This window comes from Pseudochaenichthys georgianus, chromosome 1 (assembly GCF_902827115.2).
Source record: "Pseudochaenichthys georgianus chromosome 1, fPseGeo1.2, whole genome shotgun sequence".
Taxonomy (NCBI): domain Eukaryota; kingdom Metazoa; phylum Chordata; class Actinopteri; order Perciformes; family Channichthyidae; genus Pseudochaenichthys; species Pseudochaenichthys georgianus.
The window spans coordinates 44,019,949-44,044,885 of record NC_047503.1 but is presented as its reverse complement, the minus strand read 5'-3'; the positions used below and the strand labels follow the sequence as shown (position 1 = coordinate 44,044,885).

The following is a 24,937-nucleotide window of genomic DNA, read 5'->3' as shown; positions in this document are numbered from 1 at the left end:
GGGTTTCAGTCTGTTTATATGAGTGGTTTTGGAGCTGTTGGCTTGTTACGGATATAGCAGTATCTGCAGATATATCGACCAAACGATAACAAGAAACTGTAGAATATAAATTATAAATATATGTTACAAATATGAAATGATGATTACATGGTTTATCCGCCACATATTTGAAGTACATTTTTGCCGAAGACACATTTCATTAAACCTGTTCTCCATCCAATTACATATCATTAAAAGAACAGCAATATCAATTGTTACCTGAAAACAAAATGACCAAGCTTGGGGATGTAAGCTCAGCCTGAGATGTTTATGACATGTTTTAAATGTTAGAGCGTCTGTCTTTATGTATTTTGTTGTCTGGACGGACAGAAGAGACCGTTAACCGCTAACGTTTAGCCTGGTACCTGCTTCTCTCTACGGCCCGGTGCAGTCTGGGTAAATATCTCACAAGTGGAGCCTATTATCTGGCTGTACGCCGTGTATGAGTCATGTTTACCTGCAGGGGTTTGCTCAGCACGAGGCCATCTGAAGGAAAGGAGCTGCCTCGTCAGGTTACCTGCTGCCTACGCTCTCTCCGCCCGAACAAACAATCCGATTGGCTGAGGACTCTACTCCACGCTCCAATTAATGGACAAACACTCCAAACCCTATCCCAAAAATGACAGAAAGCATCTGTGTGGTGATATGGATGGCGGGTGTATAGTTGGGAAACAAAGTAGTTCCTACCTGACAACAAGATCTGTGGCTTATCATTATCATTTGGTTTGCTTTGAGCACGAGGAATACACTCTTTCCTGTAGTGTGTTATATAAGTTTTAGTGCATGTAAATGGTCTGCAAAGGCTAAAATCCCTGTGTTCCCTTCAGAGGGAGTTTCTCTCCCACTCCCCCCTGAAAAGCCTTCAATTAACTCCTTTGTTTACTTCTGGAACAAAGTGACATCACTATGTAACACTTGTCTTCTCTTGGCTAGCACTCCAACACACTTTAAATGACTCACAACAACAACAAGGTCTGTGGATTATTGTGAGTAAAGGAGTCATGATTTCTGGAAAGAGACATCAATTTTTCAAATGTATTTCTTTGTCATTTTTATCACAACCACAGAAGGCAGACACCTCCATGGAAGATGTCTCCAACATTCAGCATCTCACACCAAAACAAATAAATAAATACAAATAGAGGTGAAAAGAACCCAATGTATTTTAGATTTTGGGGTGACCTGTCCCTTTCATAATAATAAGGACATGTTATATATCATGCCCCCCTTCTGTTGAACTGGTCACAACCTGTAGACATGTGCCGCCTGACGATGAGTCACAACATACAGTGGCCTCATTTGAAGAGGTCAGAAAGGGAGCTTCTGCTAAACACACATGATTCAAGGACAACATGCAAACATGGCGTTAATACAGAAATGTCACATGTGTGTGTTCATCAAAAACCTCCTCTGCACCCCCACTGTTATGATGACTGTCTCACATCTGCAGGAGAAACCTCAACCAACCTCTCCAAACAGGAGGATGAATATGATGAGGAAGGAGGATGAGGAGAAAGGCCCCTGAACCCCCTCATCATGACATGAGCCCACAACAACATCAGCACCGAGCATGTGATCAATAACAGCGGCGGCGCGCAAACGAGCGGCTAATCATAATACATAGAGATGAATGATTTATTGTATATTATGTATTAAAGGGGGGTCAGGTGGTGTGTGTGTGTGTGTGTGTGTGGGGGGGGGGGGGGGGGGTACTTACTCGTCTGGGCGCGTGTCCTCGTTCATTTTTTCCCGTTTCACCTCCGGTAATAATAAGCTCCCGCCGCGGCAGCACGGTGCGGCGTCTTCATGTTTCCTCGCCCTTCAGCGGCAGAAGCGGCAGAAGCGGCAGAAGCGGCGAATCCGGTTCTCCCCCGCGATCCTCTCGGTTTTTAAATCCCGGTGTGCGTTATGTGGTCTCAGATCTCCTCCGATTCCTCCTCCTCTTCCCCCTCCTCCACCAACACCACCTCCTCTTCCTACTCTTCTTCTTCTTCTTCTTCTTCTTCTTCTTCTTCTCCTTTCACCCCTCAATTAGCCTACTGGAGAGCATCCGAAGAGGCGCGCATCTGATCTCCTCTTCCACCTCCTCCTACGCCTTTTCTTCCTCCTCTTCTTCTTCTTCTTCTTCTTCTTCTTCTTCTTCTTTTTCTTCTTCTTCCTCCTCCTCTTCCTCCTCCTTCTCCTCCGCCTCCTCTTCCTCCTCCCTCGCCGACCCGAGCTGGAATGCGGTGACCGAAAATGGTGCGCTGGTTTCGGTGAGGATGGCCCCGGACGAGCCCCATCTCCTCCTCATTACTCCATGTTGGATTTAGTGAGCGCAGACAGAGAAGAGCGAGGAGGAGGAGGGGGAGGAGGAGGAGGAGGGGGAGGGGGGGGGGGGACCCGAAGGACTGCAAAGTCACTTGAATTAACATATAATAATAATAACAAAAATAATGGTAAAAGTAATAAATAATCATAATAAATAATAGTATTAATAAAAACAATAACCTACCTTGTAAACATGTGAATGTAACTAGTGACACATTCAATTGATTACTTTTGGATTCACTTTCTTCTCTTATTTCTCAAACTAGCTGAAAAGTCCTAAAAATACAGTATCATGAAACCAGTCACACAACACTGCACTTCACACTTACTCAAGTTCTTAAAGTCAACTTGAAACAGAGCAACATAACAATGTTTTCATCCTACATACAGCCTTATAAGCTTTTACTTATAATTATATTGTTGATTTTAACCCCTTTTGGTCACTGCACTTGAATAGTTGTAATTTAATTTAATATTTGTTCTCAGTTACAATAACATTTTCCTGACTAGTGGCGTAACTCCCCAACTATATATACTCTATACTGCTATATATATGTTGGAGATTAGCATAAAGTAGAAGCGTTAATATAAACAATTGAAACACTTAATGGCAGCCACCAATAGTAAAAGTCCTACAATATTATTCTAATAGCAATGATACAAGTAGTCAACAATTTAGACTTTTACTGAAGTGAAAGATCTGAGTAACCTATTGAACCTACACACAATATAAAAACCTTTTATTCTGTAATACTTGATTCTCAGGTCTGATAATTGACTCTATAGGACTGACAGTTTATTATCAGCTGTCCATCAGAACAACAAGCCACGACTCTCCTTCTGTCACATTTATAAAACATTGTGTTTTAGTGACACCTTGTGGCAGAGGCATGTCACTGCAGCTGCACTTCACATCTGCTCCGCATCTGTCCTCACTATAACAATCCTGAGTGTTTATTTGAGTAGAAATATCATGGACGTTATACTTTATATTTCTTAGACCTTATTTAACTGTGACTGTCTTTTCTGTGTCTTTATTTGGCCTCGCTTTATTTGGACAGTCTACTGAGCTTCGGGTGATTTTCAGTCATGTAAAAACTACTGAAGAGAATCTCAGCAGACAATATGAAGATCCATCTCATATCTCAAATGATTCACTCTTGACTAAAATCTCTTTTTAGATTAGAAAACTAATTGTGATTTAGGAGAATGTAAACAAGATATTGCAGATATTAAGAAAGAAAAATAAACATAAACAGTAAATATATACATTTCAAAAGCGGAAGATACAGTATATAGAGTATCTCTATTGAATACCCAATATAATGAACATTACATTACATGTTACTTGTTAGACGCTTTTATCCAAAGCGACTTACATACTCAATACAGTGGGCAATCCCCACAGGAGCCATTTGGGGTGAAGTGTCCCAGGGAAACAAGGACATGCTGACTGTAGTGGGGTTTGAACACCAACGCACTATGCCACTGTGCCACACGCCTCCATACATAGAACTGAAGTCAGTTTAAAGTATGAAAGGCCAACATACAACTAACAAAATGTAAACATGGGATACCATTAACATTATAAGTTGCCTTTGAGTATGAAACACTTGACTTGAAAGACGGTTAGGTGCTGAAAAATAGTTTTACATTTTTTATTAACAGGTTGTTTTGAAGTCTCGCTTTTTTCACACTTTTTTCTGTCATTTCTTTATTTAATTTTAGAACAAATGGTGTTATTAAAAAACCAATAGACTTTTTGGGATATTGGGAAACAGTATAAGAAACATTCAATATTTGTTTTTTTAATGGTATTGATTAGGGCACTCTGTATTTAAGTATAGGTTTTTTAAAACATGTTTCTAGAGTCATACTCTGAGGTTTTATCAAAGAGAAATGAGTGAGAAGCATCAGACTGTTTTTTTGTTTATTTTCAAATGATTTATTATTCTTTGCAGTATTAGCTTTTATTTGATAATAACATAGATTTTAAATTATATAAATTCTATCTATTTTTTGCTAAAAGGTTGAAACTGTTTGGTTAATCTATTATGTATTAATGTAAACCTTTGTTCTGCACTTTTATTTTGAAATTCTAATTGAGGCACTGTGTCTTTAAGAGGCGGGACATCTGTGTGCTCACTTCTCATTGGATAATAGAAACATGTTCAGCCATCTTGTGGTGTATATAAAGACTGTGGGTGTTTCTCAATGTCGAGGAAAGCTGCTCCAGAGCCACTATTTCAAGCATACTACGTCATCGAGTCCCGCCGAAGGACTGTTCCAAAGTCCAGGATACCTGGAATTCTACCGAGGCAGGCGTATTTCATAGCGGGAAATTTCGAGGCTGCACATGTGTAGTCTTAAAATCCCCACAATGCTTTGCGCACGGACCAATTTCCAAATCTTTGGCGGAAATCACGCTCCATTTAAGGCGGGGCCTCGCATATGACGCACACCTGTTAGCCTGTTCCACAATTCTTCGTTTTCCGAGGCTAGGAAGGATTCTTGCCTCGCTTCTGAAGCAACTGACTCGGAAGACATGTGCTACCAAGCAAGCGTCCTCGACATTGAGAAACACCATGTGCTTTTTTCCTGCTCTGTAAAACACTGTAATGAAGACCATGTGCTGAAGGCTGTAAGTAGAATAAAGTGAAAACTCATTAGTGCTGATTGATATTTTTGCACATTTTGTACTTGTGACTTAAACAGAACTGGCTGAAGTATGATCTCGATTAAAGTCTCTTTGTGTGGATGCTAAACACCTGAGCTGCCAACCACCTGCTGCTCTTTACTTTAGATAAATAAAAACATGTTGATAGGGACAATGCAAACTAACATAGCTCCAATACAGAACATGAAACTGATACGTGCTGAGAGTTCATAGCTAATTTTTTAACTCGTGTTTCTAGTTAGTCGTGTTTTCCAGAGTTAGCCTGTTTGTCATCACTGTACATTTGTTGTCAGTATATTTGAAATTACTGGGTTAGCTACATTAGCTATGTTAGCTAACAGCAGATCTGTAATAATATCTGAAATCCTTTGATCACATTGTTAAAATAAGACGATGAAACTTACATTTTGAGTGACAGTTAGTCAACTTTATAATCCCCGAACATCACCAAGCGCTCCCCAGCTGTGTGCATCTCTTTTTATTGTCCCCGTTTCGGTATTGATTTGAGCTTCTGCAGCACTTTTAGTAAACGCTGCGAATGTTTCATGAAGTTGGTGAATATATGTCTTCATTTGCATGTGTTTTGGCACATTTGTGTTTCTATATTTGCACTGTTTTTAAAACTGCCGCGCATTTCTCCTAAAATGGGAATGTTTTTGGCCCTTGTAGTACCTCCGTCTGCCACCGTACTTAAAGGGGACCTATCATGCAAAATGCACTTTTTGATGTCTTTTATATATAAACATGTGTCCCCGGTGTGTCGGGGAACTCACGCAGCGTCATAAAATAAAACCCTCTCTCTTTTCCTCCGTACCCAAATCTCTAAAAACGGGGGAACAACGGAGCTGATCCAGATTTTGTCCGATATGACGTAATATCTGAAATGTGGACCCACGGCCCAATCAGAAAGTTGCTATCAGAAACAATGCCCGACTGTTTTGGACGTAATATGGTCGGTGTTTACATTAGCATCGCTAACACTCAGAGCTAACCTGTACTGGAGAGCATGTGTGTGAAGAAGCAGGAAGTAAAGGAACTCACCTTGTGGTGGAACCGGCAAGAGAGAAAGCCTTTGAGCTCCAGACTGTTTCAGACCCTTGATAATCCATGATATGGCGTTTCATCACGGCAGCATTTAGTTTAGACAGTAGCTGCCGGATCCCGCATGAGCTCAGACCCCTCCTTTTTTATTATCAATGATCTTTTTAAGCTTTATACTCAAAATCAGCACTTTTGAAACAGGAAGTGAAATAGAGGGATATGAGGCATGGCTAGAATGGGTGATCTGTTTGTATTTTGAGCAAAACACTTCATAGACATGTTTTTTATATATTTGCATATATCTGAGACTTGCCTAAAAATAGCATGATAGGTCCACTTTAAGTAGTGCAAAGAAAGTGGCAGCCAGTAATAAACATATTGAATTGTAAAAGAAACAACAAAAAACAACAACCTTTAATTCAACTTGGAAATGTCTTAATGTACACACCTTGTTTTCAATAAGTAATACAAAAATAATCATAAAGCTTCTTTAAAATTCATCAGCTCATTGGATTGAAAAACCAAAAAGGAAAATACAAGTAAATATCTGTTGCATTTAGTTCCTCCATGTTTAGCTGTTTTTCTCCAAAGATGGACGTTGTTGTCATAAACAAATCCTTTGGGAACACAAGACGATTCAATACTACTGTTATTAATACCTGCATAAAGTTGGGAGAGAGACAGATTTAAAAGTTCAAATTATTTCTGTTCTGTGCAACAGTTTTAGACACAGAAGCTTTTTAACATCTGGTGTTAACACTTTACAAACACTAGATGGCGGAAGTGCACACACGTTCAGCAGCCTGTGCCAAAAAGTCAATTTGCTCAAATTAATTTCCCTCCAACATTTAAACTTTGACATTATTTCTTTATTTTATAGAAACACACTGATTATTCTTCTTAATTCAAAATGCGAGTAGTACACGAACTCTAAAACTATAAGAAGTTACTGCACCATCCAAGAGGAGAAAGCAAAGTCATAATCAGTGGTGTAAAGTAAGCACAGTTACTCAAGTACTTGAGTATCATTTTTAGATACATGTATTTCATTCCTTTAGTTACTTCACAGATGTGGATGAATGATGTGAAATATAATCATGTGTTGAATCAGACTTTAGTTCCACCTGGAGTAAATCCACCAGCTACCCTGCAGTCTACAAAGTACTTCAGACTAGCTGCACCTTCACCAGCGTTGAGAACACTTTCATGATCAATCATTATAAAACATATCATATATATTATTCTGAAATGGACCAATCTGCACAATGACTACTTTTACCTTTGGTGTATTTTGATGCAACTCTTTTAGATAGAGTTTTATTGTCTCCCTTAGGAGAAATTTGTCTTGGGCATCGAGATAATACACATAAAAAACATTCAGGTCAATCAGTCATAGATACAGAACAGAGATCACATATATCACATGGCAAAGGAACAACAAGAAACATACAGTTACCGAACTTTCCCTATTGCACATACATAATCAAATTGCACCTTCCCTTTTTTTTGTACTTGTAACTTTGTATTCCTACAGTTCTACTGTAAGTAAGATCTGCTTGAAGAATATTTTACCCATCTCTGAATATTTGTCCCCCCATTTCATTGCTTTGATAACACTTTAATGCTTCAATGCCTCAATAATTATAATCAAAACATATCATATTATTCTGAAATGGACCAATCTGCACATGACTTTTACTTTTGGTACTTTAGATGCTCATTCCTTTTTATACTTGTAACAGAGTATTCCTACAGTATACTCCTATATACTTTAACTTAAAAGTAAGATATATTGAAGAATATGTGTCCCTTCTCTTAATATTTGCCCCCCCATTTAATTGCTCCCATCTCAGGGGCGCGCATTGGCAGGTCTTGCAGAAGCTACGTGGACGCGCAGGGAGTCTCTGCTCCTTTAAGTGAGAAAATAAACGATCCCCCCCCCCCCTTCTCTCCCCCCTCCCTTCACACCCTGGCGGCCTGCAGAGGGAGGAGGAGGAGGAAGATCCGGAGCTGCGATGGGGATTTGAACGCACCTCCGCGCATGAAGACAGCGGGGTCCGCCTCACTTTGTGCCCCGGTTTGGATGATTGGATTCGGCCTGCTGACGGAGCTCGTTTGGGGTTGTTCGGTTGTTTTCTCTGGAGGCTGGGAGCAGTGCAGATCTGCGGGGCTGCTGGAGGCGGAGAGTCGCCGTCGGTTGGTTCCGGTGGAGAGACCGGAGGGCTGTGCGTGTTTCTGCGTTTCTCTCTTCCACGGGATTAAGTGATTAACGCTCCGGTACCGGGGAGTTGGATGTGTGTTTTGGCCCGAAGGAGACACCTGGAGTCCGGGCGCAGAAACTGGGCCGATGGCGCAACGGGTGCGTACTCAAAAATCAACTTTTATTGGAGAGATGATGAGTGTTTTCAGAATCAAAATGATAGAGGGGAAATGTGCAGCGTTACAGCAAAGAGACACAGCTGATAGAGAGAATAACACGGTGTCAAAACAATCATTTTCACTTCAGCTGCAAAACTAAATAAACTCCGTTTGGATTTAGGAACCACTTTTCTTTAAATGTACACAAAACTAAGCAAACATTATTCACAATAATGAATAAATGAACTCATATTTGGTATTATTAGCGGGGTTTTTTTCAACAACGGGTGCTTACAAATCAACTTCTCTTTATTTTGACTCCAACTTACTGGTCAATAAACTCAGTTTGTAGAAAATAAGTGACAACTTTTCATCAAATTAACACAAAACTAAGCGAACAATATTCACACTAATTTATGAATGATCTCATATTTGGTGATATGACTGTTTTATTAACCTGTACGTTGTTTTTGAGCTTGATGTTTTCCATTTTAATTTCACTAGTAATGATGTGCGTAAAATATATGAACACTAAATGTAATAGTTTTCTTTTTTAAAACATCTCATTTGTGTTCAGACAAATCAACACAGCACTTATCTAAAACTACAACTTTTAATGTGTATAATAAGTATAAAAACAATTGCAATGAAACATTAACGGAGCTTATAAGAAACTATTTTACACTAAATAAATATATGAGCTGCATTTGAACATTTCCACTAACCTACACAGTTTAAAGGATCTAATAATTTAAAATGTTATAATAAAGGTTGTAATTTGTGAAAGAAAGTTTTATCATTTCACTGAATTTTAGGCCCTTTTTGTTGATTTATGACAATAGTTAAAAAGTGTTCTCAGATCAAACTCATAACTTATATTTGCAAACTTCATTAAACTAGATTTAAGTTAATTGCTTCTGTTTTCCTGCATTTAGAGGATATTTTATTAGCTTTTTAAGGTTGTTTAAATGTCATTTTGCTAATTTATGACAAGTTTTCACCTTTTAGAAACAAAGTACTAACTTTGCAAACGTTTCTTTATCACTAAATTATTTTGGCGGTTTATATCTCCTGTTTGTATCTGAACTTAAAGGATATTTTATTAGACTTTTAAAGACATTTAAATATCATTTTGTTGATTTATGACAACATTTTTCAGCTTAAAAGAAGATTTAATCCTCGAATAAAAAGTACGAACTTTGCTAACGCTTCTTTATCCCCAAATTAAAATGACGTCCAAGTTTCCCGTTTGTATCTGAAGTTAGAGGATATTATAAAGTGTATTTAAAATGGTTGTGTGTGTGTGTGACCGGGTTCAGTCGCTCCGAGGCCGCATGCTTCAGCGGCGGAGAACACACACTTTTATTTGTTTGTTTATTTCACGGCTCGTTAAATCTGTTCAGCCGGAACTGATGGAGCTCAACACACACACACACACACTTCGATAACGTTTGCTTAACATACTTATTTAATAAACATCTCTTTCTTATAAGATCGTTTTTATCGTCACTGACGGCCGGTCCGCGAGGTCAAAGTTTAAACTGCGTTTCATTGATTTCTGATCGGCGGTCTGTGTGACCCGAGCCCATAGAAAGAGACGCTTTAAAGAGAGCTTATTAAAACGTTCCCTAACTTTATTTAACTTTACATTTGAAACATCTGACGTGTTATGTGGCCGCAGTGACGACCTGGAGCTGCTCGTTAACGGGTAGTTAGGAAAAGGGAACTCAGAGCAACAATCGCACATTTTTAAGAAAAAGTAATGGGACATAATTCCAGTTATTGAAATTAACTTTACGATCTTGTTTGGCTTTATTGAAATATTAACACAGTCTGGAAGACAAGTTTAAATACACACAAATATACACATTTTACATTTACAAGTTTCTCTTACTGGAGTCAAACTGAACTCCGATTTTTAATTACATTGACTTTCCCCATTGATGAGATATGAGACGTTTTTTTAATTAATCTGATTTCTAATTAAATTACGCGACTGAGCAGAGAGACGAATACAGTGTTTAAAAATAAAAACAAAAATAAGTTGTTTTAGATCACAGCGTTAACTACAATATCTGTTTTTATATCTTGTTAGAAATACACTAACTTAAATAGTTCAGGCATAAACGTTTATGTTCAAATGCTGTTTTATTTCTAAAATTACAATGTAATATCATTGTTTGCTGAAAGTGAAGTTAAGACAATTTAGAGGGGGTGGAAAATATGACTATTATCCAAAAATGACTTGTCGTGAATCAGGCAGTGGGATAAATAAGATTCACCATGTTCAGAGAGTCCTCATTTTAACCCAGGGGATGTGTTTACATCATGTGTGAAAGGTCACCTATTACGCAACATCCATATGTCCATGTCTCTTCTACGTCAACATCTGTCCCCTCTTCTTCATGTCTCTTCTACATCAACATGTGTCCCCTCTTCTTCACGTCTCTTCTACATCAACACGTGTCCCCTCTTCTTCATGTCTCTTCTACATCAACATGTGTCCCCTCTTCTTCATGTCTCTTCTACATCAACATGTGTCCCCTCTTCTCCATGTCTCTTCTACATCAACATGTGTCCCCTCTTCTTCATGTCTCTTCTACATCAACATGTGTCCCCTCTTCTTCCTGTCTCTTCTACATCAACATGTGTCCCCTCTTCTTCATGTCTCTTCTACATCAACATGTGTCCCCTCTTCTTCATGTCTCTTCTACATCAACATGTGTCCCCTCTTCATGTCTCTTCTACATCAACATGTGTCCCCTCTTCTTCATGTCTCTTCTACATCAACATGTGTCCCCTCTTCTTCATGTCTCTTCTACATCAACATGTGTCCCCTCTACTCCATGTCTCTTCTACATCAACATGTGTCCCCTCTTCTTCCTGTCTCTTCTACATCAACATGTGTCCCCTCTTCTTCATGTCTCTTCTACATCAACATGTGTCCCCTCTTCTTCATGTCTCTTCTACATCAACATGTGTCCCCTCTACTCCATGTCTCTTCTACATCAACATGTGTCCCCTCTTCTTCCTGTCTCTTCTACATCAACATGTGTCCCCTCTTCTTCATGTCTCCTCTACATCAACATGTGTCCCCTCTTCTTCATGTCTCTTCTACATCAACATGTGTCCCCTCTGTGGAAAGAGACTCTGAACGTTTCAGGAACAAAGATTCTCTCTCTTTTTGATCCATTTCTATAAAAACCTGTCTGAAAATGAGCTGATCAGATTTTGGCCACTTTATGATGTCATAACGATGTGTTGTCTTGTGTAACCATTAGCCAATCAGCAACCAAGGTAACCCCCCCCCCCCCCCTTATCACCTGAATCTCCTCTAGAGCTCCATTGAGTTCTTTGTAACCAAATCTCTCTCAGAGGGGCGTGGGGAGGGGCTCCTTGTTTTCATCTAAAGTAACAGACAGAGAATCAGCACTTTGGAAACAGGGCTGAAACAGAGGGGATTATGGGTAATGCTGCAAAGATCTGTTTGGTGTTTCAACCAATCAGAGACAGGTTCTGATATATCTGAGACCTGTTAATATATTGATGAAGAACAGTAAAATAGGGGACCTTTAAAGTGTTCATGTTATTTTGTCCACCCCCTTTATATAAGCGTATTTTTTTTCAGTTTATTTACTTGTTGATGTTGAGGGTAAAGATAGCTTTGAATGTACCGTTATACATTTTTATGAAGTCATCTAAAAACACAACTGTGTTCAGTCGTTAAGCCTTAGATAATATCAGAGGGGTGGACACAATAATATGAACACCTGTGCAGTGCTATCTTTAGTTCAGTTTTAATTCCCCGGTGTCTTTAGATCGTAATGTCATTGTGTTTAAAGTAGCGTTTTATCTTTTAAAGAGACTAAGACAACAATGTGTGACCAAAGCTATTACACAGTCGTGAGAATGGGATTTTTAATTACAGAACGCTGCGTTTAAATGTCTCAAAACGTGTTAGTTTCCGAAAGCATTGCAGTGTTTGTCGTATTAGAGAAAGGAAACGGGGGTGGACGAAATAACAGAAACACCTGTTGCCTATTATGTTTTTCTTCCGTTGACAGAGGCGTTGACTCTTCTCTCCGGTCTCTCTAAAATGTTGTAACATTTAAATATAAATAATATTCATTATATTTTTGCATGTTGGTTTGTTTTGTTTTACATAAATGTAAAAACCCCCACCTCTTCCTTACATCTCAGCATCAAGGCACTTTACATAACACATCAAAAGCATTGAGATAAAGTGCTAGGCGACGCATTGCTAAAGGACATTTAAATACTATTTAAAACAGCCGAGAACATGTACAGAAACTAAGAGTAAATAAGAATCAATAACTGACGAGACCAGGTCCTTTTGAGTGTACAAAGCATCTCCGTCAGGTCAGTGTTTCTTTTATCTTTGCCTCGGTTGAGTTCAGTTTCTCATTTTATCGTGTTTTCATGCCATAACTCAAGGGGACATTTGAACATAGACGTTAAGATGTAAACGAGGGGTCAGTTGGAGGTCAGAGTAGATGCTTACCAAGGTTGGGGAAAAACAAGAAACTATCAAGTAATATTTAAGGTTATACTGATCCGTGACTTCTCCGGTCAGTGCAACACGTCTGGTCAGGTTGCTTCTTCCGGCAGCTCGTGATAACGCACACTTACGCCACTTTGCATTTCATGTTTTATTATTGGGCCCCTTAACTTCTCCGAAAGTGTTTTAGATTCAGTTGGATTTCTTTGTGCAAGCTTTTATTTATTTTTAAATAAATTATGCTTTGTGGACAAAATAAGGGACATTTTTGTTCTTCCAATTCGTATTGAACATTTCCAAAGACATCAGTAAAAGGCAGCCTCACGTCAAAGCCATACTGAAGTCAGACTGAGGGCATTACGAACAGAAAACAGAAAGAAGACTAGATGACAAGTAAAAGAAACATAACACAAATTAAGGTGCGTAGAAATAGAAATGTGCTTGTCCTTGTGTTTTTTTGAAACATTTAATTAATGTATAGTTTCGTGTCATAAAGAAAACCAATAAATACTGGAGACATTTGAATAAAGCGACATTTGTGAACAAAATACTTTTGCCAAAATAGTGTCCCCTCCCAGGGAAAGAAATATCTACTGTATCATCACACGAAAACATCGTCAGGTGGTGGTGACGAAGTCGATAGGGACTTGGCTTGGCAACTGGAAGGTCACCAGTTCAAGTCCCGGCAAGACCAAGTGCTACCGAGGTGTCCCTGAGCAAGGCACCGTTCCCTACACTGCTCCCCGGGCGCCGTTCAAAATGGCAGCCCACTGCTCCTAACACTAGGATGGGTCAAATGCAGAGAAAAAATTTCCCCACGGGGATTATAAAGTATATCAAAAATCAAATCAAATCACCCTGCTTTTACACACAGTTTGTTGTATCGTTCACGTTGATCTGCATTGGGCCTTTCTCTGGGGTCAGCGAGCACCTCCTGAAGGTCGAAGGCGACCTCTCTCTCATCTGTGTTTCAGTATGAAGACCTGGCGCACACACCGAGACATACTGGAGAACCTTTAAGGGAGGGACTATTGTGAATGAAATATTTTAACCAACATAGTGGTATAGGGACATGTCCTCAGAAAATCACACCTATGCATCGGAGCCATTCGTACTGGGAACGCTGGGACATGTCCCTACTACTGTCCAATTATGTCTCCACCACTTTGCATCAGGATCATGTATTTAGAATGTTCTGAAGTTAGCGTGCATGCAGGATTTGTTTGTGTACAAATCTGCGTTTACTCTTTCTTCAGGGTCAGTGACCACCTCCTAAAGGTCAAAGGTCACGCCTCTCTTATTCAAGGCTTCAAGGCTTTTATTGTCATGTGTGCATAGCTACAGTGTAGTTATGACGATTACATTATGAGGTCACTGGCTCCTCCAACAGTGCAACACAATAAAACAGATAATAGTGCAAGTAAATAAAATATAATATAATAGAAATATTGCAGAATAGTCTTTATCCAAGTAACTGGAATGTTGATATGTATAAGTTGCAAACAGATGAATGTTATTGATGTTCTTTCAAAAGCTCAGGTGTTTAACCGTCTTACGTTGACCCTGGGGTCAGTGAACACATCCTAAAGGTCAAAGGTCACACCTCTCTTACCTGTGTTTCAGTATGAAGACCTGGCTCACTACGGGCTGGAGGGGTTGGGTGGGATGTACGGAGACCCTCACCATCATCATCATCACGCCGCTGCCCGCTCGCTACACATGGCCGCGGCCGCCGCCGCCGCTGCTGGTCCGTTCCCCCCACACCAGTTCTCCCAGTCCACACACACCAGCGGCAGCAGCATGGGGCCCGGGGACGCCGTCAAGAGGGACAAAGACGCCATTTATGGGTAAGATAATAATAATAATAATAATAATTGTATTATTTATTTGTTTATTCCACACAAGGCAGTTATTTAAAGGTCACCTATTGTGCAAAATCCACGTCTTCATGTCTCTTCTACATCAACATGTGTCCCCTCTTCTTCATGTCTCTTCTACATCAACATGTGTCCCCTCTTCTTCATGTCTCTTCTACATCAACATGTGTCCCCTCTTCTTCACGTCTCTTCTACATCAACATGTGTCCCCTCTTCTCCATGTCTCTTCTACATCAACATGTGTCCCCTCTTCTTCATGTCTCTTCTACATCAACATGTGTCCCCTCTTCTTCATGTCTCTTCTCCATCAACATGTGTCCCCTCTTCTTCATGTCTCTTCTACATCAACATGTGTCCCCTCTTCTTCATGTCTCCTCTACATCAACATGTGTCCCCTCTTCTTCATGTCTCTTCTACATCAACATGTGTCCCCTCTTCTTCATGTCTCCTCTACATCAACATGTGTCCCCTCTTCTTCATGTCTCCTCTACATCAACATGTGTCCCCTCTTCTTCATGTCTCCTCTACATCAACATGTGTCCCCTCTTCTTCATGTCTCTTCTACATCAACATGTGTCCCCTCTTCTTCATGTCTCTTCTCCATCAACATGTGTCCCCTCTTCTTCATGTCTCTTCTACATCAACATGTGTCCCCTCTTCTTCATGTCTCTTCTCCATCAACATGTGTCCCCTCTTCTTCATGTCTCTTCTACATCAACATGTGTCCCCTCTTCCTCATGTCTCTTCTACATCAACATGTGTCCCCTCTTCTTCATGTCTCTTCTACATCAACATGTGTCCCCTCTTCTTCATGTCTCTTCTACATCAACATGTGTCCCCTCTTCTTCATGTCTCTTCTACATCAACATGTGTCCCCTCTGTGGAAAGAGACTCTGAAAGTTTCAGGAACAAAGATTCTCTCTCTTTTTGATCCATTTCTATAAAAACCTGTCTGAAAATGAGCCGATCAGATTTTGGCCACTTTGTGATGTCATAACGATGTGTTGTCTTGAGTAGCCATTAGCCAATCAGCAACCAAGGTAACCCCCCCCCCTTATCACCTGAATCTCCTCTAGAGCTCCATTGAGTTCTTTGTAACCAAATGTCTCTCAGAGGGGCGTGGGGAGGGGCTCCTTACTTTCATCTAAAGTAACAGACAGAGAATCAGCACTTTGGAAACAGGGCTGAAACAGAGGGGATTATGGGTAATGCTGCAAAGATCTGTTTGGTGTTTCAGCCAATCAGAGACAGGCTCTGGATATATCTGAGACCTGTGATACACTGATGAAGAACAGTATAACCTTTCAAACAAAACATATACACTTATACTGGTTGTTTTGTTTTATGGTGCAAAGGAGCAGGGCGAAGAGAATCTTATTTGACGCCCCTTCTTACAAAAAAAAGAAATAACCATAAAAAGTAAAATAAAAGCAATACTCTTTCAGTCACAGTCGCTTACAAATACTGAAACATAAACACAATCAAACGTCAACTTCGTACTGTCTAATTACGCTTTCTTTATACATTTTCTTAAACGTAAAAATGTTCTTACAGCCCTTTAAATCATTCGGCAAATAATTCCAGTTCTTTACGCCAAGAGACACATTGATACGCAGAGTGAAGCAGGTAGGACCCAAACGCAGATAGCACTTGATAACACCTTTATTTCAAGGACTTAATTATACCTGGACAGACAAAACACTCTACGGCGAACTAGGTCACAAACAAAAGACTGAACACAGGAAGAGACGAGACTAAATACAAGGAGGGGTAATCACAAGACGAGAAACAGCCGGACAGGGGAGGAGAAACACAAGGGCAACAGGTGAACACAATCAGACAACTAGACACACCAGGGAAACTAACGACAGGGGAAAACACAGGGGAAAGGAGCAGACAACAACCCAGGAGGAAAACATGACAGAGAGAACAGCAAAAACACCCAAACCTAGGCATAGAAATGTGACATGAGAATCGTGACACACATCTGCTTTAAAGTAGTACGTGCAAACTGATGCTTATAATGTAACCATTAATAATAATCTGAATCTGTAGTAAGTGCAGTCCAAAGTGCTTCACATAGACATTTCACGATATCAGACAGAATACAGATACCAGTAAAAGACATAAGAACAAACAAAAAATAGCACAGATTAGACATATAAAAAATACATTTAGATGGAAGGTGTGAAAGCAGGAGTTTGCTTCCGAAAAGGCTAAATTGTACGAAGGTGTTTTGAGGTTTCTTTAGATTTGTTCTTTAAGATGGGTTCACTGACGCTGTGAAAAGATGACGCAGCAACTCTTTCAGGAGAGTGAACACCTTTTTTCTTTCTTTCTGGGTTTAGCTTCACGTTTGATTTATCTGTTTGACTTTCAACGGTAAGGCGCTGAGCTTTTCCGTTCCAGACCAACATTATCTGTTTGCTTGATGAAGTGCTGCTTGATCACAAAGAGGTCAAAACTGACAAATGTGGCTCAACAGATTCAAGGCTTTTATTGTCATGTGTGCATAGCTACAGTGTAGATATGTCGATGAAAATCTTAGGTCACAGACTCCTCCAGCAGTGCAACACAATAACACAGATACAATAGTTAGAACAGAGCAAGGAGAGTCTTTATACAACAGTGGTGTAAAAAGTATTAAATCAGCAATCACAATATGACTTTAGTAAAAGTACAAGTCTTGAAATGAGCAGCAAGTATCAAATTAAAAGTTCACAAACTAACAAAAAACAAACGGATAAGGACACAAAGACAGGACACTTCTTTCTTGATGTAGTTTCATTCCAGGCCGAGCTGAGCCAGACTAACATTATCTGAGTTTGTGTGATGGCAAAACTGAAAAATGCATCTGAATTGTTGGCGGAAAAAGTGACTTACCTTAATATATTTAAAGGGGACCTATCATGCAAAATGCGCTTTGTGACGTCTTTTATACATAAATATGTGTCCCCGGTGCGTCAGGGAACTCACGCAGCGTCAGAAAATAAAACCCTCTCTCTTTTTCTCCGTACCCACATCTTTTAAAAACGGGGGTACAGCGGATACAGATTTGCTGCCGATCTGTCGTCAAATCGGCGACGGACCCAAAGAAAGTTGCTATCAGAAACAATGCCTGACGTGTTTTGGACGTAATCTCGTCTTTGTTTACATTAGCAAGCCTCGCTAACACTCAGAGCTAACCTGTACTGGATGAGCACACGTGTTTAAAAAGCAGGAAATAAAAAAAGGAACTCGCAAGAGAAAAATTATTTGAGCTCCATACTGTTTCAGAAATAATCCTTGATGCGGTTTAGAACAGGATGGCGTTTTATCACAGCAGAATTTAACTTTATCTCCTGGAGAATTTTGATCAGGCATTAGCTCGGCCTCCTCTTTTTTTTTTTCAAGCTAAGGACCCAAAATCCGCGTTTCTCTCAAGCCCCCAGGAAGTGCGCCGGACTCTGTGCCCGATATTAGTTGTGTCCAATCGGCGGTACTGAAACTTCCGTATCAGTCCGTGACGTCACGCGGCCCAAAACAACTTTTTCCCATTGACTAACATGGAGAAAGACTCGAAAGAGACGTCTGTAAATCAGCGGACAACTTTATTAAACTAAATAAACTACCCAGCAACAATTGTATAGCCCTTGTTAGAATCATTAAGTCCTTAAAGTTGTAAAATGCACTAAAAGCCGAATCTAGATTTATTTTCTCTCTGCATTCATTCTAGTGAGCCGAGAGTGGGCGCTCGGGGGCGGGGCTTAAAGGGCGCATGCTCTGTGAGCGCACATACGGGTTCTTCTGTTCTGACAGCCAGGCATGCTGGGTAATCTGTGACGTTTCACTCTCTCAAAAGTTGGGCCATTTTGTCTTCATGCACCAATGAGCAGCTCTCATAGGAAAGAACGAGACTCCGCCTCCGACGCTGTATCCAGTTCTTATTATACATCCATGGTTTCTCTAAACAGGGCTGGAATAGAGGGGTATGAGGGACGTCTAAAATGCATGCCGTTTGTATTTTGAGAAAAACACATCATTTTTATGCCTAAAAATAGCATGATGGGAGACCTTTAAGTGAACATCTCAGTCTAAAGCTCAAGCAATGTCTTGAAACTGAGCATGACTTGCGTAAAAATATATGAAAACTATTTGAGTATGAGCAGCACAAGGAAGAGAACTCGTGATGCAGAAAAATAACTCCTGTCAAAAAAGACATTTATGGGTACGCTGAGTTCACTGACGCCGTGAAAAGTACGACAAAAACACACAACTGATGACAAAAGCTTCTTTCAGGACAGTTTCTTCCTCTGTGGAAACTTGTTCTGTGTTAGGGTTAAGGTCAGGTTTGATTTATCTGTTTCACTTCTCTCCGTCGGCGCTTTTCCATTCCAGGCCGAGCTGAGCCAGGCCAACTCTATCTGTGAGTTAGTTTGATGAAGTGAAGCCTGCTGCTAGATCACAAGGAGGTCAAAGCTGAAAAATGTGTCTCAAAAGTGAAGGAAACAGTCTTTTCAGCTCCTCGACTTTAAGAAAAGCAGCCACACATCCTTGTTGAAGTCCTGCAATCACAATATATGCTTGGTAATAGTCCAAATCTTGTATTTAAGTAAGAGCAGCTGATGAGTTCACTGACACTGTAAAAAGCACAACAAAAACACTCACGTAACGAGGACAGAAAGCTCTCTGAGGACAGTTTTCTTCTTCTGTGAAAACGTTTTCTTTCCAGACAAACATTATCAGTGAGTCAGTGGTTAAGAGACTTGATTGCAAGGAGGTCGAAACTGATATATTGGTATTTCCAGCTCTTTAACTCTAGTAAAAGTAGCAACACCTCCATGTAAAAGTCCTGCAATCAAAAGTATTAACGATGGGTACTTGTATGACAGTCTGAGCTGATCCCTCTTCCTCTTCCTCCTCTTCCTCTCTCTCCCGCAGGCATCCTTTATTCCCTCTCCTCGCACTGATTTTTGAAAAATGTGAATTGGCGACGAACACGCCGAGAGAGAGCGGCGTGGCCGGAGGAGACGTCTGCTCCTCGGACTCCTTCAACGAGGACATCGCCGTCTTCTCCAAGCAGGTACAGGAACACGCTCTTCATCCATGTGCTGGAGATAATGGAGTGCCGCAGTGACGCGTCCTAAAACCCGGAAGTAAACTCCTTCCGGTTCCTTCGACAAAAACCAATGCAATTTCACCATAGGATTTTGGAAAATATCTTTTTTGAAAATTAGGGTGGATATTATCCGGCTGAACAAAACGTGATCCGTCTCTTCAACGTGTCTCAACCACAGACCTTATTTTGAGCTATCTTCCTAAATCCTATGGAGAAATTGCATTGGTTTTTGTGGAAGGAACCGGAAGTGGTAACATGCTAACTTACTTCCGGGTTTTAGGACGCGTCACTGCGGCACTCTATAAAGAACAGATCTGCGCAAATGTGTTTTAGGCCCCTGCTGAGCCATATTTATCCCACTTTGTGAGCATTGTCTGTTTATTTGTCTGGAAGAAGGCAAGTTTATTTATATAGCACCTTTCAACAAAAGGCAATGCTTAAAGCGTTAAGATATAGTGCAACAGAATCATAGACAAGAAGAATAGTTTACTTAAAAAAGGGGAAATCGAAAGTCCTGCAATAACAGTAGGTTTTTTCAGCCAAATGTGCTTTCAAGTTTTAAAAGTATAAAGCTATGAGAATACAGAATGAGAATATTATGATCAATGCACTGATGTGAGAGCAGCGTTTTAAAGTTATCGATGTTTAAGATGGATTGGCTTTAACTTCAGTCTTGTAGCTTGATATGTAGCTATTAGGACTTTATAGCATGTACCCATTTAAAGGTCCCATGTCATGCTTTTCCGGTTATTACCCGTCCCCTTGTGTTATGTAGCTTTTTCTGCATGTAAACGGTCTGCAGAGTCACACACCCTCAAAGTACACCCTGTAGCGAGTAAAACTCTAACACAGAGAAGACCTGTCTGTGCTGCCCCAGAACGCCTCGTTGGACATTTATCTTTTTCCATTGTTTACTTCTTGGGTATAGTGACGTATTTCGGGCATAGTGACGTTTGGACCAATCCGCGGACTTCCTCACACACACACACACACACTCGGCGGGACGTTGCGAGGCTCGCTGCTGCGAGGAGCGGACACTGTGAGCTGGCTCTCTGGTGTGGGGTCGGCGAGACAGCGAGACACCGCGGAACTCAGCCTGGGCACACACACAAACTCCCAGCCAGGCTGCGGGTGTGTGTGTGTGTTTCAGGCTGGGTTTCGCTGGGTTTCATTGGGCTCACGGGGGGGGGGGGGGGGAGCGTTTAGGACAGAGAGTGAATACACATATCACATCAACCAATGTGAGTTTGCAACATTGAACAATATAAATGTATTCTAGTCGACCTCAGCAATGGAATTATGATCAGTGGAAATGGCCATGACATGGGACCTTTAAAGTCAGCATGACCCATTAACAAGTTGTTTAAAACTGCAATTATCATGCAACTAAAATACCCTCCAGTATCCTCTGCTACTATTTTTGTTGTTGTTGTTTCCCTTGTTGTTCTCGCCTTGGCAACTATCCGGTCCCAGCTGTGTGCGTCACTCTTCCGTTGTGTTTTGAGCTTCATGCTGTGTTTCGTTTCAGCACTTTTAGTAAACATAGGAAATGTTTTGTCAAGTTTGTGAATGTTTTCTAAATGCTGCGTATGTGTTGTGAAGTTTGTGAAGATGTTTTTATAAAATGTGCGGTGCGTTTCTCCTGATGGAAATGTGTTATGCTGTTGTCGAGTGTTTGCACCTGTTTGCCACCGTAGAGCAGACACATATACATTTGACCTCATTGTCAGAAAGACATGCAAGCCTTGATGACAATAAGTAATATGATTATAGGCTTATTATTCGAATGGATAGCGGTTCAGCTGAAATCAAGTTATCAACCAACGCATTGAGCTAAAATGCGGTAATGTGTTAGCATCCTGTAGCTCATGGTATCTGCTAGATCAGAGGGTTGGTTATTTCAGATGAAAATGTAACTGCAGCTCCTCAAACTAACTATGAAACGTATTATTAATTCTGAATGTCTAATTGTAAATCCTCCAGGGAAAGTAAATCCGCTAGGTTTCTTTTATTTGACTAGAAACTCAACCCAACAGGACAGAGGGCTGTGTTGTTTACTAATCATAATATATATTTGTTCTGTGTCTAGTTACGGGCAGAGAGGCCTTTATTTTCAGCAAACCCAGAGCTGGATAATTTGGTGAGTGACTTCACTGTCAAGAGTTTAAATATTTAAATTCAAAGTGTTTATGTTTGTCTAATTTGTTCATTATAATCACGTATTTGTTTTTTCTGTAGATGGTCCAGTCGATACAAGTGCTTCGCTTCCACCTCCTGGAGCTCGAGAAGGTCAGACTCGTCTCAGTGACCTTTGACTTTTTACTTTAATAAACACTCAAGAACAATGTCGACACGCTGGAATGTACTAATATACTTGAGTATATGACACAAGTGTACAAATATCCCAAAATGTTGACCTATCATTTTAATAAGTATTGTCTAGTTGAGATTGTTTTTTATTCTTAAAGGTAAAAATGTTTTGGCTTGTGTAACCATTCATTTTAGCCAATCAGCAACCAAGGTAACCCCCCCCACCTTATCACCTGAATCTCCTCCTAGAGCACCATTAGGCGCTTTCACACCGCAGTACTTTTCCCACTTTAGTTCATCAGAACTTAGTACAGATCGCGTTCACACCGGAATAAGTCCCTGGGGGTGGATTAGGCAAATGAAGCCGCTGACGTCACTTCTTCTTCTTCTGCTTTGGGTTTACTGGCAGGCCGCAACCCACTTCACGGCGTATACTGCCGCCCAAAGTCCCCGGCCGGAAGTCCCCGGAGTTGGGGAAGGCTTCAGTAGAAGCTGCTGGGAGTCCCAGCAGCTTCTACTGAAGCCTTCCGAGTAAATCGCCAGAACGCCGACACCTCCTCATCTCCACCGCGCCCATGTTTTATTTTGTGTTGCCATAAGTTAGTCTCTCTGCGTTTCTGCGCTGGGCTAATGCTAATGCTAATGCTAATGCGAGGATAATAAAATGGCGGCTTCACAAAACTTTTTGGGAATTTTACGGGGCGTGGTTTGCAATCCGCCCAGCCAATCAGACAGAGGAACCTTTTTCTCCCACGAAAGTCCCTGTCTCTCTAGCAGGGACGGAAAAGGGGGTGAAAAGGTTCTCATGAACTAATTTTAGTTCCGGCTCTTTTTGGTGTGAACGCAACATTTCGGAACTAAAGTGGGAAAAGTACTGCGGTGTGAACGCGCCTATAGAGTTATTTTTAACAAAATATCTCAGAGGGGCGTGGGGAGGGGCTCCTTATTTCCATCTAAAGTAACAGACAGAGAATCAGCACTTTGGAAACAGGGCTGAAACAGAGGGGATTATGGGTAATGCTGCAATGATCTGTCTGGTGTTTCAGCCAATCAGAGACGTGTTCTGTATATATCTGAGACCTGTAATATATTGATGAAAAACAGTATAATAGGGGACCTTTAATATCTTTCTTTATTTCCAGGTCCATGAGCTGTGTGATAACTTCTGCCATCGGTACATCAGCTGTCTGAAAGGGAAGATGCCGATCGATCTGGTGATGGACGACAAAGACGGAAACAAGTCGGACAGCGAGGACTTCCTCCGGTCGTCGGGGAACAACATGGATCAGGTGAGTCCAGAGGCCTGTACTACTGTGTGTACGCTTGTCCATGTTTGTGATTGGTCAAATGTTGCTAACCCCGCCCCTTTCATATGAACGCGCACATAACTAGATGGGGCAAAGCTGGCTTGAGTTGACGAGTCGATAACCAGCGTCCTAGGACCGCTTAGCGAGAGCGCGTTTGTTTTGGATTAGGTAAGGCGGGTAACTCAAACATATCCAGGGTCTGTTGAACTGGATTCGTAGTACAGGCCTCTGGAAACTCAGACATAATACAAATACAATCTATTTATATAGCACCTGTCATGCTTGACGCAGCCCAAAGTGCTTTACAGAGTATGAAAGAACATCACTATAACAAATGAGGAACATAATTAAAATATGTAAAAACATGAACAGTGATCAGTGATGATAAGCCAAATTAAAAAGATAGGTCTTTAATATACTTTAAATAATTCCATTTGAGGTTGCCGTTCTAAGATCAAATGGGATTTTCCAGTTTTCTTGTAATGCACTCTAGCTACTTTTAAAAGTGAAACATTGGAGGATCCGTGTGTCCTTGCAGGTTGATACAATGAGAGACAGTCACATACATATGTTGGGGCAAGGTTATGTAAAAGCCTGTAAATCATTAAATGCACTTTAAAAAATCAATCCTGAAGGACACCGGTAACCATGCAGTGATTCCAGCACAGACGAGATGTGCTCTCTTTTGTGTGTGGAGACATTTATTCTCCCTCTGACGTCCACCGTGTCAGGGCAGAATGAGAAAGAGCAGATACACACATCACTTTTATCCAGGAAATACATCATATATCCAATTTTTAAAGAGTTACAGGTGTTTTGTATGGAAGCCCATTTCCGCCACTTGAAAAAAATTAAATCCCCATGAAAAGTCATAATAATGAGATAAAAAAGTCATAATGAGATAAAAATTCATAATTATGAGATAAGAAGTGCGCATGCGCTGCAGTGGCGCTGTCTTCAAAGGTCTTCATCACCTTGCTGCTCTCCACCATGCAAACAGCATCTATCTAGTCCTAAATAAGGTAACTATTACAGGTGACTTTTGTAAATGTTAGATGTTATAAATATAGCCGATATTGCAGCTACACTACAACAATGCAGTTTATAGCTTTGACATTACCTGTTATGAATATAATATATATGCCTATAGTTTTGTGGTAACGTTCACGGGTTAGAGTTGGAGCAACTCACAGCAGCAGTATGCCTACACTATTGTCATTAGTGGCGTGAACGTTACCACAAAACTATAGGCATATATATTATAGTTCATAACAGGTAATGTCAAAGCTATGAACTGCATTGTTGTAGTTTAGCTGCATAATAATTTCATAATTATGGAAATGGGCTTAGTTTTGCTTGTGACTGGATGCATAAAAGTAAAAAAAAACGATGCAATTTATG

At 40.5% G+C, this 24,937-nt stretch overlaps 2 protein-coding genes across 2 annotated transcripts in view; one reads left to right on the top strand and one right to left on the bottom strand.

Moving 5' to 3' along the window:
• The window catches only part of LOC117450485 (sprouty-related, EVH1 domain-containing protein 2-like), a 30,953-nt gene extending 28,608 nt beyond the window's left edge, over window positions 1-2,345 (bottom strand). The window contains exon 1 of the mRNA XM_034088289.2: window positions 1,757-2,345. Coding sequence (XP_033944180.1) covers window positions 1,757-1,782 — 26 coding nt within the window. The 5' untranslated portion in view covers window positions 1,783-2,345. The remainder of the gene's footprint in view (window positions 1-1,756) is intronic.
• A 5,690-nt stretch (window positions 2,346-8,035) lies between these two features.
• Window positions 8,036-24,937, top strand: part of LOC117450524 (homeobox protein Meis1-like) — a 64,057-nt gene continuing 47,155 nt past the window's right edge. The window contains exons 1-6 of the mRNA XM_034088339.1: window positions 8,036-8,426; window positions 14,568-14,791; window positions 19,742-19,883; window positions 22,009-22,059; window positions 22,158-22,208; window positions 23,372-23,518. Of these exons, the coding sequence (XP_033944230.1) occupies window positions 8,415-8,426; window positions 14,568-14,791; window positions 19,742-19,883; window positions 22,009-22,059; window positions 22,158-22,208; window positions 23,372-23,518 (627 nt within the window). The 5' untranslated portion in view covers window positions 8,036-8,414. The remainder of the gene's footprint in view (window positions 8,427-14,567; window positions 14,792-19,741; window positions 19,884-22,008; window positions 22,060-22,157; window positions 22,209-23,371; window positions 23,519-24,937) is intronic.